This window comes from Rhinatrema bivittatum, chromosome 13, assembly GCF_901001135.1.
Source record: "Rhinatrema bivittatum chromosome 13, aRhiBiv1.1, whole genome shotgun sequence".
Classification (NCBI taxonomy): Eukaryota; Metazoa; Chordata; class Amphibia; order Gymnophiona; family Rhinatrematidae; genus Rhinatrema; species Rhinatrema bivittatum.
In genome coordinates this window covers 53118088-53136462 of record NC_042627.1, presented here as the reverse complement: position 1 = coordinate 53136462, position 18375 = coordinate 53118088, and the positions used below count along the sequence as shown (strand labels likewise).

Here is an 18375-nt window from a genome sequence, read left to right as displayed (position 1 = left end):
TCCCCCAGTGCAGGTTTCATGGGGACAGATCGGGGGAGTGAAAGCAGTGCAGTGTTTTACTTTGAAATCCCTGCATGTCCTTTATTTGGCTCGAGGCAGGTGTAAAGTTTGCTGATACGGCCCCCTAGTGATGCATGAGACCGGAAATCAGGAAATGCCAGCCTGCAAATTTTCAAAACATCTGCCGGTATCTTCCTGAAAAGTGGGTGGGTGGCACCTGAAGGTTTCTGAGGTTTTGCTGCCCCAGGTGATCGCGCCCAATGGAAGGGTCGTGTGCAGAGGGGACCCGAGTTCCAGTCACAACTCGGGTCTCAAGTTCCCTGAGGATTTGCTGGGATGCTGCGGAGGCAGTGTTTGCAGCCTCTCAGGGGAGGAAGGCTTAGCTGGAATTAGGGTGCACTTGTACTAGGTTTTGTACCAGTCTGTGGCCCCTGGCCAAGAGCCATCACTGCAGTGGCCAGGCTAGGTTGGAGGCTATGAAATAGGGGGAGAACCCACCTCTCCCCCAGGTAATGGTGAATGAAGGCTCGTAATGTCATAGCCCCGAAGAGGCCACTTCCGATAGAGCTCAGATCAAAAGGAGCAGGCGGAAACTGCAGGCCCCCCAAAAAAATAATAAAAAAAGAATTCCTATACATATTTTGAAAAACAGAAGAAATCATACAAAAGTGTTCCCTATCTCTAAATGACAGAATCGTCACCTCCAAGTCATGCTATTTAAACACTGGAATAAATATTTCCATTAATTTCAAAAGGACTTGGAAAATCCATATGGGTTGCCCCCATTTCCAGTTCGGCCTAGCACTGAGACTCCTGCCAGCACTTGAGTCGCGCCGTGCTGTCATCTCTTCGTGCAAGGCACAGCAGCCACGCGCGCGGCTCTTCCGGGACCTCGGTGATGCCCTTGTGCTCCATGACAGAGCCAAGGCCTTAGTTTCAGGGTTATGGAGCGAAGCATTGGAACTTGCTCTCTTTGGTTGACATCTAAACCACCTCGTTGGAATGGTAACTGCTCTGCACCGCGGCTGTGCATCCCCAGGCTGGGTCTAACAGACACACCCCGGACATAAATCTAATGCATGCAGAGCACACAAACTTCTCTAGGGACAGCACCCCGGCGAGCAGTCTAGAAAGGTTAGCAGACGGCGCCCAGTACCGTACCAGAATCAGCTTCTCCAGCACATTCTTGCAGGTCTGTTTGCGGTCACTGAGAACGTCTTTCTGCTTCATCAGGACGCGGTAGCGGCTGAAAAACTCTTGGTAAGTCCACCTGTCACAAGAAGTGCATTTGATGAAGTGTGTAAACTTCTCTCAGTAAACCCCCCCCCTGTCTCCCAGAGAAGCAGGCGAGGTACCTGGAGGGGAAGCCGGCTGCGCTGATCCGGATGGTCTCCAGGACGCCACAGGCTCGGAGCTGCTGCACTGCTCGCCTGGCATCAAACCTACACACAGAAATGCAAACATTAGGAGGACACGTCTGAAAATGGCTTAAAAAGGTTGGTTTTTGTTTTTTTTTTTTACATCCAAGCGGTCGGGTAAGTAAGGCCAGACATGCCTGACTGAATTCCAAATGAGACTTGGGACATCATTCTGTCTTGTTATTCACCATGGTGGAAGGACCAAAACCTCCTCTTAGTCAAGTGAACAGGTAATCTACAACACGGTAAGATATTGTTTTTTATGGGATTCATCATGTCCTCTCTTATCTACTTGCCCATTTAAGGTGATGTTGCACATCTGGATATACCAATATTTTGTTTATCTATGTTAATTTGGGTTCAATTATTCTTTTTCAAGTTATATTTTAACTATTTTGTCAGAAGTTCATCGCATATTTAGAGTGATATACCATTCAGATCAATATATTTGTAATAGTTGTTATGTGAACCGGTATGATGTCCCCACTAATACCGGTATATAAAAGTTTCTAAATAAATAAATAAAATAAATATTTTTAGTGCATTTGAGTATGTAATGTTGTCCATTTGATTATGGATTTGCTATTATATTTTTATGAATTGGTTACTTTAATTAGTTGGGAAGTCGACATAAGAACACAGAGTACCCCTCGAAAACGCTTTGCTTTAAAGCATGAAACACCTTTGGTTGGGGAGGGAGGGGGTGTTTTTCCTCCTCTGATGTAGACTGGCTATATATTCTTTTAAAAGTCTGAACTGAAACATTATTGTTTTTACTTTTCTGGCATCTGGGCGAGTTTGCCCTTGGGAATGTGCATGCGCCAGGCTTAAGGGCAGGACATTTTGTACCCCCAGATCAAGCTCTAGGTTTCCAAGAGAGAAGAAACTAGACAAAGGAGTTATTTAATTATTCATTTTCTTCTTATTTGTAGCCTTTGTACAAACATGTGCAAGTGGAGAATCATCACCACATAAACATACATCAAGAAAAACAGAAATTCAATATAATTTACCTGCACTGCTAAAAAGATACTAAAAAGCCAATCTAAAAACAGAAAAATGTATCATAAAACCCTAATAAACTATTTATGGGGTAGATATTCAAAAGCCATTTAGATGGATAACTGAAAAGTTATCCGTCTAAATGGCCAAACTGCAAGTTTAAAACTCTTGCCCAGCTATACTCTGGCCTGATAATGAGTTAACTGGCTGGAATATAGCAGGGTAAGTAGGGGGCATTCTCGGGAGGAGTGGAGTTAGCCGGCTAACTCTGACCACGCTGTAGGGCAGCGCCGCTGAACATCCTGGTTAAGTTTATCTGCCCAGCAGCTGAATATGCACCCCTATAAATCCATAACAGTCTGTAAGTATATTTGGCAGGGGATCCTATCAAGAGGGAACCTTTCCTTACTTCGCTGTTCTTTCACTCCTCTGTGGGGTAACCCACAGGTCCCGAAATATCTTGCCAGGGCAAATGTCCCACTGGAGCATGAACACAGCCTTCTGATGCCGGATAAATGTTCCACAACGGTAAATATCTTATCCCTCAGCAATGTATGTGAAAGCGTGGGACCAAGAATGTTCTAACGTTTAGGCTCAAAGGCCATGGTGGGCGAAGCAATGAGGGTCCGGGAGGGAGGGGGTCCTGGAAATTGCCCTTGATGATAGGATAAATCAGAAAATATAATCTCAAGTAAAACATATAAGCACTTTGAGAAACAGACTAAGAGAGTTACTCTCTGCTAAATGTAGACACAGCGGCTACAAAACTGGGATTTATTGCTGTTGCCCCATTTAAAAAAAAATAAAAATCAGAAAGAATAAGGGATTTCCAAGCACAGCTCACAGCTACACTAACTTTCCATTGTGCCACATCACACAGTCTCTCCTTGCCTCAAGGCTCTCATTACTCAGACAACCACCTACTGGCAGCAGCGCAGCGTGTGCCACCACTGTAGAGCAATCACCCACGCCCTCATCGTGTCAATGCCTCATTCCCGCACAAGACAGCTTGGGCAGAGACATGAAATGATTCTGCCAGAAAAAGCTCTCGCCGAGCAAGGAGAAAGATTCCCAGCTGCCGTGAGCACAAGGCCTCCTATGACAATTGAACGCTGATATGAAGACCCAAGGAGGGCAGAGGGAAAAAGAGCAAATATACCAGAGGCCAATAGATCCGTAACGGCACGAGCGAAAGACACAAGAGGTAAGCACTAGAGGAGAAGAAATTTGTTTGCAGACTGACTAAAAGGGTGCAAACAATGCAATGTTTCCTTCTAGCCAATGCAATGTCCGTGCATTGGCTAGAAGGAATCTCCCTACAGTGAGGAAGTTCATAGCACAAGACATAACGGTAAGTGATGTACCAAAGTCAACCTTTCCACGTGAAAGACTTGGCAGGCTGAGAAACGCTGATGCTGTTTGTGACCTTGGGCAAGTAACTTTACTCACCATTGCCCCAAGTATCAACTTAAAGGGTAACTTTCCAAGATCTATAGGCAGCTCCCATGTATGCGCGTATATGGGTGCGCAGAGATTTACTACAGCATAAACTTAAGGGTAAATTTTAAAAGCTTGGCACGCGCTGAAGCCAGGAAATATGTGCATCTCTCAGGCTGGCGCACGTCGCGTGGATTTTAAAGAGCGCCTGAGAGCATGCAGAAATCAGAAAGTTCAAAAAAGGGACGGGATGTAGGCGTGGTCTGGGCAGGGCATGGACGTGTTGAGAGAAGACCAAGAGATGTGTTAAGATTTACCCCCATGCACAAGCACGCGCCAGGGAACTCTAGCGCGTAACTTTACTTTTGCTATGGCGTGTAGGTAAAAACAAAAATCAGAGCTGGTCAGCAGGGTTTTAAGGATCGGGTCTAATGAGAGAAGGGAGTCTTTAAAACTAGGGGGGGTTAGGAAGTCCTATCCCTAACAGTGGGCGAACTGGGAACAGGGTAGGCAGCCTCAGCGCATGCCCCTTATAAAATTCCCCCCACTTATGCGGTAGACACGACTTTTGCACGCACATGCGTGAGTCTATATAAAACTGGGCGCACATGTATGGGCATACTGCTGATTTTATAACATACGCACATATACTACTCGTATGCTATAAAATGACTGCGTACATTGGCGCAAGCTGACATATGCGCCTACAGGTGCCCCCGCGTGGCTGTTGCAAAATTACCGTCCCAGGTTGTAAGTCCTCTGCGGACAATACCTGAATGTAACTCGCCTTGAGCTAACAATGAAAAAGTATGAGCTAAACAAACAAAAAGAAAAGGTTACAATCTGCACGTATCTCATCCACGCAGATTATAAAATACGCATATATCCACCCCCAACATATGTGCATATGCTTCACTAAGCGTGAATATTTGTGATGCATTGAAAGCACCTGCTTTTTTTTTTTTTACCTGTTTTATAAACATACGGACATAAATTTAAAATGCGAAGAACATAAAACTTGCTTGGTAAAACCCTGAGTTACACGCGGAAGTCGGTATATTTTAAAATATGTGCGAGTGCTTGAAATCACCAGTTTGCCGATACCTCCACCAGTTCACCGAATCCCTCCTGGTACTTCACCCTGAACTCCCTCGCCACCCCCCCCGACCTCACATCCAAAAATAACAGACTAGTCCGATATTAATTGTGCTAGTTAGTTAGCAGGTGTAAGGTTGTGCACATAAGTTGCCCGATGTACTCGCTTAACTCTTAAGAAATAGCAAATCCCGTATGTATCTGTTGGCCCCGCCCTGGAATGCCCTTAGACCGCCCCTTTTTCATGCAGGTAAATGTGCACGCAAAACTGAACACAAGCCCGAATTACTGATGTTTACAAAACAGCCTGCACGTGAGCACTGGCTAATTATACGCATAAATGCTAATTTTACATATGCAACTGCTTTGAAAGTTAACTCGCTAGATTATAAGCTTTCTCTGGGGCAGGAACCTACCTACTGTCCCTGAAAAGTCTCTTGCTTTGACCACAGGCTTAGAAAGTTAAGCAATTAAATCCAAAATCCTAACCCAAAAAGATACAAAAAATTCAGTCAGAACCAGACAAAACTAAAGGATCAATGTTTCAGTAAGTAAGGATAAATTAAAGCAGTATGCACATTTGGACTAGGAGTCCTTGACAGTAGCACGGCAGGTATGGCGCTCAGATCTCTCAGTGGAGACCCATCTCCCTCAGACAGCCCGCACAAACTCGGCGGCTTGCTGGAGACGTTACCAAACCAGTCTAACATCTGTAACATTAATGCCCCAGTGCCATGGAGGGGAGGCACCATACTGTAAGAAGACCATCTTGGGGAAAACTTACGTGAAGGGAAGCTTGAAATCATTGGGCTTAATGCAGCGCACATAGTGCGGGGTTGTTGCGTTGAGGGTCTCCATCAGCAGCTGCAGAGAGTTGCGAAACTGCAAAAGGGGGGGAGGGAAGAGAGAGAACGGAGTCAAGAGATTTCATGGAGACATTGGGCTCTGGGGTGCAGAACTGTCACTCTGCTGCAGGACCTAGGGCAGCCATCTGACCAAAGCAATTACAAAAACGCAAATCGGAGAAGCCAGGTTGGCACTTCTGCCAGAGAAACCCACACACAAGGCAACAGGAGAGGCGACGAGACTGCTCGCGCACCAATGCTTTCTGCTCTGGCGTACCTGGTGGCCGACCGTCTTTTTGTGCTCTTTGCTGGTTTGGCCAGGTTTGGGTTTGGCCGATCGCAAGGAGGTTCGAGATAGCAAGGTGCGCCCGGCAGACGTCCCCGTGGGGCTCAGGGCATGCTCCTCCTCTTCAAACAGCTCTGTCAGCAGCTTAAACTGATTTCACAGTGAAAATGAAAGGTGCATTAGGAATGGGCATTACCCTTAAGCAAAATATCACAGTCAGTTTCCATTTCAAGTTCAAGGCCCTGGAAATAAAATCTCCTTTGACTTATGGTTTAGAATTTGTGTTCTTGAAATAGTTTTGGTTTTCTGGTTCTGAAAGGGAGAATTTGAGCTCATGCTGGAATCTGCACCGCGTGTGCTGCAATGCATCTGGGCAGGGCGTTAATAAACCAGGGCCCGGATAAAATCTTCCTCCAAAAATTGAGTCACTCGTAAGTCAGTTTCCAAAAGCCCACCTGGCAGGTAAGATAACCATCTTAGCTGGTTATCCCTGACTGTATTTTCAACTGTATCAAACTGGCTAGAAATACAGCTAAAAATCTTTTAAAATCTAGCTGGATAAAATGTGTCTGGCTGGATATAGGGCTGTCACTTGGGCGAGCACAGTTGCATGCTCAAACTTAACCGGTAAGCGCTGATGAGCCACACTGACCTGCGAAACCAAAACCTGCCCCGGGAGCGCCTCGGACCCCGCCCCTTTTTAGACTGATGGTTCAAGGCGCACAACTGTAGCTGGTCGGGAGGTTTTATACACAGCTGGCTCTGCAACTCGACTTCTAGAGAAGACATTGCTAGGCACCTCTGAAAACTGTAATACTTTCAAGCACTGAAAAGGAGGCCAGATTTGCACTGGGAAAAAAAAAAATCTAATAATCAAATTAGCAACTTATTCATGACTCACTCCTCTTCCCTGTCTGAGCCTGGTAAATGGCTTCCAGTGCAATACTTTAGCATTTACATTTCTTCTCCAGTCTTCTCCTCCAACTGTTCAAAGCTGCTTTTTTTTTTTTTTTTTTCAACATTTACAACTGCAGGGGTCCTAATTGCACCATAATGAAGCTTTACTTGCCCCATTGATACGTCATCTAGTTTTCATCAAAACAAACATACAGAATCCGTTCTACAGATGGGGAAAAAAAAAAAAGAACGGCAAGCAGAATTCCTGCAGACCAAAGCACGGATGCTTTGGATATTAAAGCTGCGTTACCCACAAAGAAATGAGCTTTCCCAATTAGTGACAGCCTAGCAGCTGTTACACCGCATTTCAAAAGCAAGCATTCGGTGAGAACCGGGGCCCTGAAGCAGCTGCTTCTCGTGGGGTTACAGCACGCTGGCTCTCTCATGCTGAGGCGTGTGCAAAGTCGGTCACGGAAGCAAGCGTGCCATGCACTTCGGGGAGGAGCGGGGCCCGGGCTGCAGGGATGCAGCGAGAGGAGATGCGGAGTCATTACGAGTGCCGTGCGACTTGGTCTTTACCTTCTGATGATGAGATATTTTGAACGACCCATGAAAAGAAAAAAAAACGGCATCAGGTGGGAAACGCAGTCACTGAAAAAAAAACACTAGGTAAGGGGGGGGGGGGGGGGGCCTGGAATTTCATGAGCCGTAGAGCGACATTTCAGCCCGCAGCGGCCACTCTGGGATGATATGTGTTTCTGTGGCGTACTAGTAGTGCACTCTCATCCTCAGGAGGAAAAACTGATTTAGAAATGAACAAGTTACTTTCTCCGTTTTAGCAAGGTCTTCATCTGGATGCTGTATTCCTCCCTTCCCTTCAACCTCGGCCCATCATAAAACCTGTACATCAGGAGGAAAATAATGTTCTCTGTAGTTCTGTGCTTTCCTCCTCAGGGTGCATAGTGTCGCGGGGTACAAATAACATTTCTGAAATGCTATTTCTGGTCTAGCTTGTCTTCCGTTGAATTCTGGGCTCTCACTGCAGCAAGAAACTTCCCTAATTCTGCTCATTTTCAAGTATGGTGCCATGTTTTTCTGAGCACTGTTTTATAAATGGTCTTTTTTTTAATATTATAAAATTTTATGTTGTCTTATAAGTGTTGGTTCTTCTGAGGCCAATGCAGTTTTTGATAGTCACTTCCTATCTCTCCTGGGAGCAAAGAGCTAGCAGGGATTTCACTTTCCTAGCATGGCAACACCGTCTTTCATGGAATGGTCCTTCCTGGGGAATATCCTATGTTAAACAGCTGAAAAATAATGTTTCACATCTCAGCGCTAAAATTTAGTGGCTCTGACAAAAAGTGTGAACACACTGCTAAAACCCCTGACAAAACAAAGGCCTGAAAACTACATTGTTAAGGAGGTAATTGGAGGCTCCTCTAGCATTGCTTTCTCTATGCAGTTATATATTTCAATAAAGAACATATTTTAACTTTTTTTTGGCAGCAAGAACCCTGCTTTGTTAGCTGTTGACGGTGACCAAAAAGATCAGCTATGTTGGCATTCTCACCTGTAAATGTTCATCATCACAACACATACAGACTTTTGGAATAAAACAGCTTGATAACACTATTGCACCTCCAAGTTGTACATTTTAAATATCACCACCCAAAACGAACTGAAACGCACAAGTATACGAGCCAGCTAAAGAAAGGCAAATCAGCATCTGGTCTTTTGCACACCAGAGGCAGGAAGAAATAGCATTTTTAGAGATGCTGAACTGTTTTTCAGCAAAATTATCATGAGGAGCCTGGAATCTATAGACAAACTACTAGAGGATTTACATACAGTGCCCTCTGAGCAGTAACACCATGGCACTCGGCTACCATACATTCATTTCCCACTTACTGGCATTTGGATGAGATGTAAAAAGTGGAAACATTGATGCTGTCTCCATGTCTCTCAAATTGCAGGCTTGAGCTTAACTGACTGACTGCCCAAAGCAGGCTACTGATAAGTGATAGCATGATTAGTCACAAGACCGCTACTGTTAAAACCCACAAAAAAATCACCCTTTGCTTTTGTGATAAACAGTGGTCACCACTGGACTGACCCAGAGCTCAATATTTCAGCGCAGCAAGGAAAACCCCCACACTCCCAATACTGACCTTGCTTAATCTAAGAACTTTGATTTGCTCTTCAAACACTGTATCTTTGTTCTTTTCCAGAAAGCCCTCACACTGATACTCCACCTGAAACAGAAATATTTGCAAGCTAGGTTTTTATTATTATTAAGAGCCTGGGATCTTGTGCTGAGAAGCTGAATACATTTATCAATTGCGAAGGGAGGTCTATTAATTTCATTTTAAAAAGAATCTTAAATTTTAGGTGAGATCCAAGCAATGAACATAAAAAAGCCCCTTTAAAACAAATCCATTGCATTTTTCTATCCCAGGTTTCACTGGTATAAAAACCTTACTGCCTGTATGTTAAGTATTCAGGTAGACCTGCAATTTTGCATGAACCCCCCCGCCTCAAAAACCAGATCGTGAGTAAGGAAAGATATGGAAAAGATTGACAGTCCTTGGGAGAGGGAAGAGTTTAGGGGGTGTGGATCTGGGGTGGGACGTTGAGCATGAGTACTCGTTATGTTTGTGGAGACTTAATAGGATGCAAGCCATGAGAGACATAAACTGAAGCTACAAGGAGATGAACCCCTGAAGTATCAGGAAGTGCCGACTGTCACAGAACTACGGGGTGTTGGGTGGGAGAAGCTCTGGGCAACTGAAATCAAATTACTTTTATTTAGGAAGCACATCGAACACCTTATTGTTATGTAAGCTTTCGGTTCTTTTGATTTATTCTGGACCTTGATCACAAGAGGGCAACAACTGAAGCCCTGTGGACCTGCCTACTCCGCACCTGCATTGCCCAAACGTATCCGTGGGGGGATTTCAAAATGAAAATCCTCATGCATGGACTTTTCTGGGCTCACCCCTAGCACCGCTCACTTACTGCATGGCTCAGAGTCCGTGTGCTGTCATCGGAGGAAGGCAACGTTCAAACTCTGTTTTTATATAGCTAAAACATTTATTTATGTGCAGAAAATCTTTTGATGATTGCCCCCACTGAAAGGGATTGTCATTAAGACACCTAGCGCAAAGTAAGCAGTTACTTCTGAACCTCCATGTTAACAAATTTTCAGAGTGTCTCCCCCCATGCGACAGGGGAAAATTACTCCAGTGTGCCTGAAAAGTTTGAAGTGCATACATAGTTCACGCTCCTGGACTAGCAACACATCCTGAAATACCCACTTTTCAGAAAAGCTAATATATTGCCATGAGGTTCACACAAGTTAACTTGCTGATTGAGCCAAGGCTTAAAGCAGTGGAAAGGTTAATGGTTACGCTCAGGGGCGACAGGAGCAGCAACAGGAGAAGGAAGAGAGAGGCCATTCAGATCCCTGGCTTGGAAGGAAGACTGCATTCAGATCTGGATGCCTCACGTTTGCAAGGACATTGATGGAAGTAGCTCAGAGGAGAGTTGGTATACACATCCCATATGCAGAGAGGCTTCAGGATCTGAAAATGTACTCTCCAGAGGAAAAAAGTGAAAGAGAGTGTATAATAGAAACATTCACATATTTAATGGGGTTCAATAAAGTACAAAACTAAAATTAAGGAGCTGGAGAGCAGGAAGATCAGTGACAATAAGGAATACTTTTTTTTTTTCTGGGGGTGTAGTGGGATACTTGTAATGGCCAACAAAACTGTGCCAGAACTGTGCCAGAACTCAAGCATACATGGGAGAGAGGACGGACAGGGCTGGGGTCTGCTGTAAATTTGGGAACTCATTGTCTATTTACCTGAAAGAGTAGAGGGACAAAACGGGAGTAGCTGACAATGATTTGCCTGGATGATGTCCTCTATTGCTGGGCAAACAGAAGATGTTGTAGCATTAGGACTCAGACTGCTATCAGGGCTGAGTAACAGAAGCTGCTTGTTGCTGTGGAGAATTAACTTGCTTGTCCCATGGGCCTTTATGGGAATGTTGCCAGTAACACAAAAGAAAAATGGACTTCTGAAAATAAAAGCTCCAGGCTGGCAAAGGATAGATGCTTACCTTGTCAGCAAAGTGCTGAATGATAAACGCTTTGTTTGACAGTCGCGGCTTCTCAAAAAGCAGGGATTTATTCAAGTGAGTGTTATAGAGTTTCTGGGCCCAGCTATTATCTGATCCTTTAGGCATCTAAACAGGAAAACAGGACACGTTTTCTTACCAATAATCAATTAGTTTGGGAGAAATAAAAACCTCAAAAATCTGCTGTTTCAGCCTACAAGTTTCAGAAAGATTAAAAATCAAACACTGCAAAAAAAAAAAAAAAAAAATTCAAACTGCTGTAGAAAACAGATGGCAAAGGCTCCTCATTTAATCTTCTCTCAGATGAGCATGAAATGCATTTCCATTTGTGTTTCAAACCTAGGATAATGCAGCCATGAGAATTTCTAAGCAGCTGGGATCTGCTGTCATACCTTACATTCTTCATCCAGAAGATCCAGAATACCCATCTTGGCCTCGATAAGGTTGATGCAGGGCTGGTTGTCAGAGAAGTCAATTAACGTCCATGGGATCTGCTCCTTCATGTACTCTTCCTGTTCCAGTTTGAAGACGTGCTGCAGGGAAACAGTTATCCATCAGCAGATATTCCAAACAATATGCTATTTATTCGCTTTTTTCCAACCCTATTAACCAAGGGCATGACTAGAATAAAACCAATGCAGAAAAGGAAATATTATGCACAGGGACTCTCCCGGTGCTGCACACTAGGGCTCTCTTTTCTGGTTTGGGGGACCAGGGCACCTAACAGACAACATGCAAAACTAGTACAGTGGTCTGATCAAACAGTTTGGGAACCAGACCACCCCACATGGGCACAGGCAGGTGAACAAAAGTGAGCTTGAAGAAATGCGCCCTCAGGCGTGAGTGGAACACGGGCAGTGATGGAGAACGTTGGACTTCTGGAGGGAGCTTATTCCAAGGTGTGGGGCCAAAAGGGAGAAGATGAGACAGAACAGCAGGAGGCAGCTTGTTTGCAGCAGGGGTACCGCAAGGCGAGCCTGAGACTGGGGTGGGCCTGTCAGAATTGAGAGAGCAGAAACAAGACAGCACAGGGCTGCGACCTCTTCTGAAGGGGAAGGGTATGTCACAGGTAACCAGTGAAAGGAGGCAAAGGGAAGCTGCAAGGGAGCCAAAAAAGGAGGCGGCTAGAAACTACAGGCTGCTTAGTAAATTAATGGAACTGCTGCTAAAACAGAGGACAGTGCAAATTTCAGTGTGGTGTATGTGTGTGTCTGTGTCTGTGTGTGGTGTGTCTGTAGTGTGTGTGTGTCTGTGTCTAATTACAGCGAGAAAACCCACCACCAAGTGCCTGCTGGCAAGGAAACAAGGACCAGGAGTCCAAGCAGGGCATCTTTACAGTGATCCACTCCGTGAGCCAAAGTCCACACTGGGGGATCAGGGCGGGGCAGGGGAGAGGAGAACCCAGTACGATCTGATCTATTATAAGCCGGATATTTCGTTGATGTTTATGTTGGCCCCTCTCCCACCAAATAACAGAAGAAAACCAAATATAGGTCCTCCCACCGTGCTTTCTGGGAAGAGGGTGGGGAAAAGACAGGACATCATCCAAACGGGCTTACCTTGAAGAGCCCAGCCTCACTCAACCCAGGGAGGGGGGGGAGGGGGGTCCTATATACGCTGGATAGTCTGCAGACAGCTCTGCAGTTAAGCGCATGACTGGAAATTTAGGCCCCGGCGTGTAATGAAGGGAAATGTTTCTTTAGCTAAAATGCCCACGCCTGTTCCAGTTTAGGCCTAACTTCTGTGAACCCAGCAAGGGCTTGCTTTTTTTTTTTTTTACTTGACTGCTTTTCTAATTGGTGCCTCTGTAAAATCTTATTTTCACTCAGTCTGGCAACATCAAACCATTGGGATGAGAAGGAATTTAATTAAACCATTTCAAGAGCCTTTAAAGCATTTTTACTAATCAAGCTGCTTTGGATTTTTATGCTTGGGTCCCAATGCTCGTACCTCCCGTGTCAAGATAGAAGAAAACATTCTGCTAAGCACGAAAAATCCCAATGCCCAGCAAATGTTTCAACTCCAGCCATGTGGAAATGGCTGCTGGGATCTCACTGACTGCAAAGAGCACATCAGTGAGAAAGCAAAATTAATCAAATAAGGCAGCTCATTAGATCAGACGAGCTCCCCAAACTGAAAGATTGCTGAAGAAATGGAAATCGCATCACGTGAAATCTCAATTGTTTTAATCCTCAATTACCCTCCCCTCTCCAGACACACAAAAAACCCCCCAAAAACCCAGAGAAATGTAATAAGATTTATTTTGAAGGAAAAATATAGAGTCAGCTGCTGCCGCTACAATACAGCTATTCATATCTAAAACAGAAGCGGAAAGTAATTTATCTGGACGCCTGCTTTGATGATTTCTCTTGGATCGAGGCCTAGTTGCAGCCTTCAGCAGCCCCGCCCGCGTCCAGCCTCTGGAATACACTAATAGCCAGTGCTACAACTGATGGCTGGGCACTCGAAGACCCACCCTCAAAACTAAAAACAAAGACATCCAAAACCTATAAACCGGATTCAGTCCCACGTTCTCCTTTTCTAGAAGCCAGGTGCTCTCTTCTACACACAACTACAGGAAGCCATTACTGTCCCCAGGGGGAATCAGGAGGGTATCAGGATTCTCCTAGGGGGAGGACAGAGGTTCCCCTAGAGATAGGGGTGGGGGGTGGGACTCATGATTCTCCAAGAAGCTGGTGGGGGAGGGGAGGAAGGGATGCCATATCCCTGGCTGAGGAGGCTTCAGGATTAAGCCACCTTAATCCTCTGCTGAACAGACCCACATAGCTCTGCATAACTTCATCCGATATAGCTGTGGGGTTATCACAGGATACTGCCTGGTTCGGTATAAATGAGAAACATCCGAGTTGTAGATCCTGGACCAGACTAAACAGATTTCTTTGTTACAGGAGTGGCAGCCAACGTGCGGATCGAGTCAACCTGCAACGAGGGAGCAGAGGTTTGTGGGCACAATTCTCAGAGCATGTTCTCTCCGAATCAAAGATCGGACTGAGAATGCAAAGGACTCTGGGATACTTGAGTACGCTTCAGGACTGAGAAATGCAGACACTGCAGAACCTACCTATGTTGTAAAACATCTCAGGCACTGCCGCCAGCAAGTCTGTGTGGTAATCCCTTTCACAGTGATGGACATACAGAAACAACGCTCTCAGCGGAGGATTCATATCTGTTGGCATGTGCTCATTATGCAGATCTGAGCTTATAAAACTTTCATTAAAAAAAAAACAAAAAACCAGACAATGAGGAAATAAGTACCTTGTTCCTGGCACTCATCCACATGCATTGACTATGTCTATCTGGCTATTATAAAAAAAAAAAGCCAGACAAAGGATTCACAAAGCAGCCACCACCTTTAGGATCAACAGCGAGCCTCCTGCTGCATTCCTGCCTGCTCCTGTGTCTGAACAAAGAAGCTTACTGCACTGCTCTGAGCATGGCTGACCTGATACTGCTTTCCAAACAGACCAAAATCGCCCCTCTCCCTCAGCTACTGACCGTTGATCAGCTTGGAGACAGATAGACTTAAGCTGCTGATTATATTTCTAAAACTTAATTGCAATTAATCTCAAGGGTAGTTAGCCTGTAATTTTAGTGACTCAACATATCTGTGCAAGGTGTTAGTTAATCGATGTGCTACATCCCTTTAGAAACTGTGAAATAACTGCACATAACTGTCTTGAATTACTGAAACAACTTATGTCTATCTATATATAAAACCAATTATGTTTAATTAAAAACAATCTTTATTAAATTACTCTGAATCTTGACAAACAAAAAAGATCCTTGATCCGAGTATGAAACCATAGAGACTTGTACAATAATCAGATGCAGATAACTTTACTGGCATGACAATTTTACATGCATCACCAAAACAATAAATAGAAAGATTACAAGAAAAAGGATAAGAAAAGAAAGGAATACAAATTACAAAGCAATAATCCCTATAGGTTCAGATCATCGGACACGTGCGAAATGGAGGTTAGAGGCAGAACGAGAATTCACGCTCTGAGGCAGGGGCAGACAGGAGTAACAGGAAATATTTCTTCATGGAAAGGGTGATGGATGCCCGGAACGGCCTTCCAAGGGAGGAGGTGAGGCTGACTACTAACGCAATTTAAGAAAGCCTGGAGGCGGCACAGAGGATCCTTAATTGCTGGGAAATGAGGTAACACCTTGAGCTCGGGTTTGGAAAGGAACGTAAATTAAATTTATAATCCAAACCGGGAGTTCACGGCCGTTTGCGGGCACACAAGAAGGGAAACAGAGAGCTGTAGATATTCTAGTGGTGGATACTTTTCCTCCTACTGACCGGGATAAAATGAAGCCAGCGGGCAACCCGAACTACAAAACCTGTTGCCATACTAAAACAGGGAGATTTAGGCAGGATGGTTTTCATGTCCACATGGATGATTCACTTTCTTCTCTGCTGCGGCATGGCATGGATTTGTAAGTGCATTTCCAGGAAGATAAAATTTATCACAGAAAGTTGACCTTTCTAAAAGTAGTGCCCTTCGGCAAGAACGCTGGCAGCAGGAATTTAGGAAAGAAAATGAGGCACTTGATAGAGAGCCGAACACCCGACATCCCGGAGGCCTGCGGGCTCATGACGCCGCTCTGTAGCTTGGTTTGCTGGGCCACTCTATTACAAGAAATTGAAAAAAATACCAGGTCCACTGTAAGGGAGATCGGACAGGCACTTTTTCCTTATATAACAAATGCTTCTGCTCTCACTGGATACGTGGCAGTACCCACAAAAATGGCTGAAACGGCACCGGTTTAGAACCTGGCAACAGTGAGAGTATCAACAAGGCAGAAGGCTAAAGCATGACCATGTCAGGGTCAACAGGGCTTCACAACCTGCCACCCTAGAGGACAGAGCCCAGGATGCTACAGAGGAGCCATGAGAGATACAGTCAGGGAAAGGCCAGAGGATACGTACCCTCCGGATGTCAGCTGTATACGCTCTGGGAAGATCCTATGCACTAAGCGCAGGTCATACCAATTGGTGCCTGCATGTAAGAAACACACCTTTGCGTGTACAGCAGGCTCTTGGGCTACTTGCTCTGGAAGTTCGGCTCATCTGGCTTTGTTCCTGAGCTACATCCCACCCTGCAGTCCTGCTCCACGCCTCTCTCCTGGGTGCCTGATCCTATGCCTTCTCTCGTGTTACACAGTTGCATGTCGAGATGCCTCCCCAAGCTAAGTCTCACTTCACTGGCTCAACCTTCATCCAGCCGTCCAGCCTCTTCAGGTACGCCTTCTACCTAACCTACCACTTGCTAGCAACCGGACGGACCCTGGCACACCACTCCAATTCAAGTTTTCCAACCACAGTTGAAAAACTCCAGCTTACCTGGTGGCACTCTCCCAGTCACCGAACAAATAAAAACAAGCATACGACATCTGAGGGGGGCCCCCCCGAGACTGGACCTTGTGCTCACAGATGGAGAGGGTGTTTCTGATGTCATCCGGGATCCAGTGATCACAGGATGGTATGGGCACTGATGGATTAGAAGCCAAAATGTCCAATCAGAAACTTTTTATTGAGACGTATTTCCTTCTAGCAAGCCCGACCTATAATCTGGCATATGAGACTGATCCTTCAGATTGACTATATACAGCCCCTGAGACACCCCCAATGTGGGGGCGAAACTCGGCCTGAGTCGGGCTTTCTAGAAGGAAATACGTCTCAATAAAAAGTTTCTGATCGGACATTTTGGCTTCTAATCCACTTTGTTGCCCTCACGGCTTTTTTAGATAGCCTTCCTTTAGTTTCTATGGGCACCGATGGTCCATTCAAAGGTGAGGGCCCTGAACGTCAGAAAAAACTAATTGTTAAAATGGGGGGAGTACTTCAAGAAGGCATTAACTGGATGGGAAAATCTAGGGAACACAACAGCGCAGTGGGCAAAACTAAAAGGAGATTAACAACATTATTTACCTTTTTGAACAAAAAGGTTAGTGTAGAGGCAAGAGGAAAAAGGAGAGGCCACTGTGGTTTTCTAAAGAAAAGGTAAGGGCATCATATCAGCATTCATACGTGGCAGAAAGAGGATGACATGTGGAAAAACAAAGAGAAGAAAAAATGGCAACCATGCATCGAATGATGCTGATGGATGTGGCGATCTCCCCTTCATAAGAAACGATTCCTCACTGTATGGGACGCATATCTGCAATCGCTCCCACAGACGGTGCGCAGTTCGGTGCTCAACGACTGACTTCAGTGGATCTCTGGGACTGAGTACAGCTCTTTTACTAACTTTGGACTTGTTCTCTTGCTCTGAGGATTGGGACTTGGAGCTGGTTTGGACTCTAAGGAGCCTTGGGGAAATAAATGGGAAAAGGGGGGGGGGGGGAGGAGGGGTCGGGGGAAGTGGGTTGGTGGGGGGGGGGGGGGGGGGGGGGGTGCTGGGTTCTAGGCCGTTGGGGGTTCCTTACGGTTTGTATTCTTATGGTTACTGTTGAGTTGAGGAGAGAGTTGAAGTGTCCCGTCTCTCTCCTGAGTATGTTGTTTGTTATATGGATAAAATAATAAAAACTGTTTACAAATAAAAAAAAAAAACAAAAAACAGTAGGACGAGTGCAAAAACGGGACTGCAAGACTCGAAGGTTACGGGGGGAATGTGTAGACTGACGAGCAGAAAGACGACTTAAATCAATAAATATTTCTGCTCAGGGTTTACTGGGAAATGGAGCAGGACCAGAGAAACCTTCCACAAATAGGAATGGAAGCGAGGAAGACCTCAAACAATTTCCAAGACTGTGTTCGGAGGCAGGGAAGCTGGCAAAACTGAAAGTAGATAAGTCAATGGGGCTGGACGGGAAACATCTGAGGGTACCTAAGGGAATTTAAAGAGGTAGTGGCAGCTCGGCTGCATGGACCTTTTCAACGCTTCTTTAGGGTTGGGAGCGGTTCTGGGGGGCTGATGTGGTTCCTCTTCACAAAAGCGGAAGTAAGGAGGAGTCTGAAACTTACAGGCTGCTCAGGCCGACCTCAGCGGCGAGCGAATGAACGGACTCGCTGCTAAGAGAGAGAGGGCAGGGCAGTCTCTGGGATCCGAGCCTGCATGGCAGTTCTCGTCAGCCGCATCTCATCAATGTCTTTGACCGAGTGACTCCCCGTGGAGTTTCCCTTTGAAAATGAAGGGCTGCCGGGGGGGGCGCAGGCAGAAAAGTACCTGCGGACTCTGCACCCACCTTGCAGCAAGTGAAAAGGACCCGTGGCAAAAGTATG

At 45.5% G+C, this 18375-nt stretch overlaps 1 protein-coding gene across 11 annotated transcripts in view; it reads right to left on the bottom strand.

Annotated features, from left to right (window-relative positions):
- The window catches only part of MYO5A (myosin VA), a 226862-nt gene that overhangs the window by 71066 nt on the left and 137421 nt on the right, over positions 1–18375 (bottom strand). For 6 of the 11 annotated variants that reach the window (XM_029575888.1, XM_029575892.1, XM_029575893.1 and 3 more), the window contains exons 12-19: positions 11513–11653; positions 11103–11228; positions 9149–9232; positions 7560–7562; positions 6075–6233; positions 5737–5834; positions 1356–1442; positions 1162–1270 (exon numbers count right to left, since the gene is read on the bottom strand). In XM_029575888.1, coding sequence (XP_029431748.1) covers positions 1162–1270; positions 1356–1442; positions 5737–5834; positions 6075–6233; positions 7560–7562; positions 9149–9232; positions 11103–11228; positions 11513–11653 — 807 coding nt within the window. The remainder of the gene's footprint in view (positions 1–1161; positions 1271–1355; positions 1443–5736; positions 5835–6074; positions 6234–7559; positions 7563–9148; positions 9233–11102; positions 11229–11512; positions 11654–18375) is intronic. The other 5 variants (XM_029575889.1, XM_029575891.1, XM_029575894.1 and 2 more) reach the window with 1 other exon arrangement.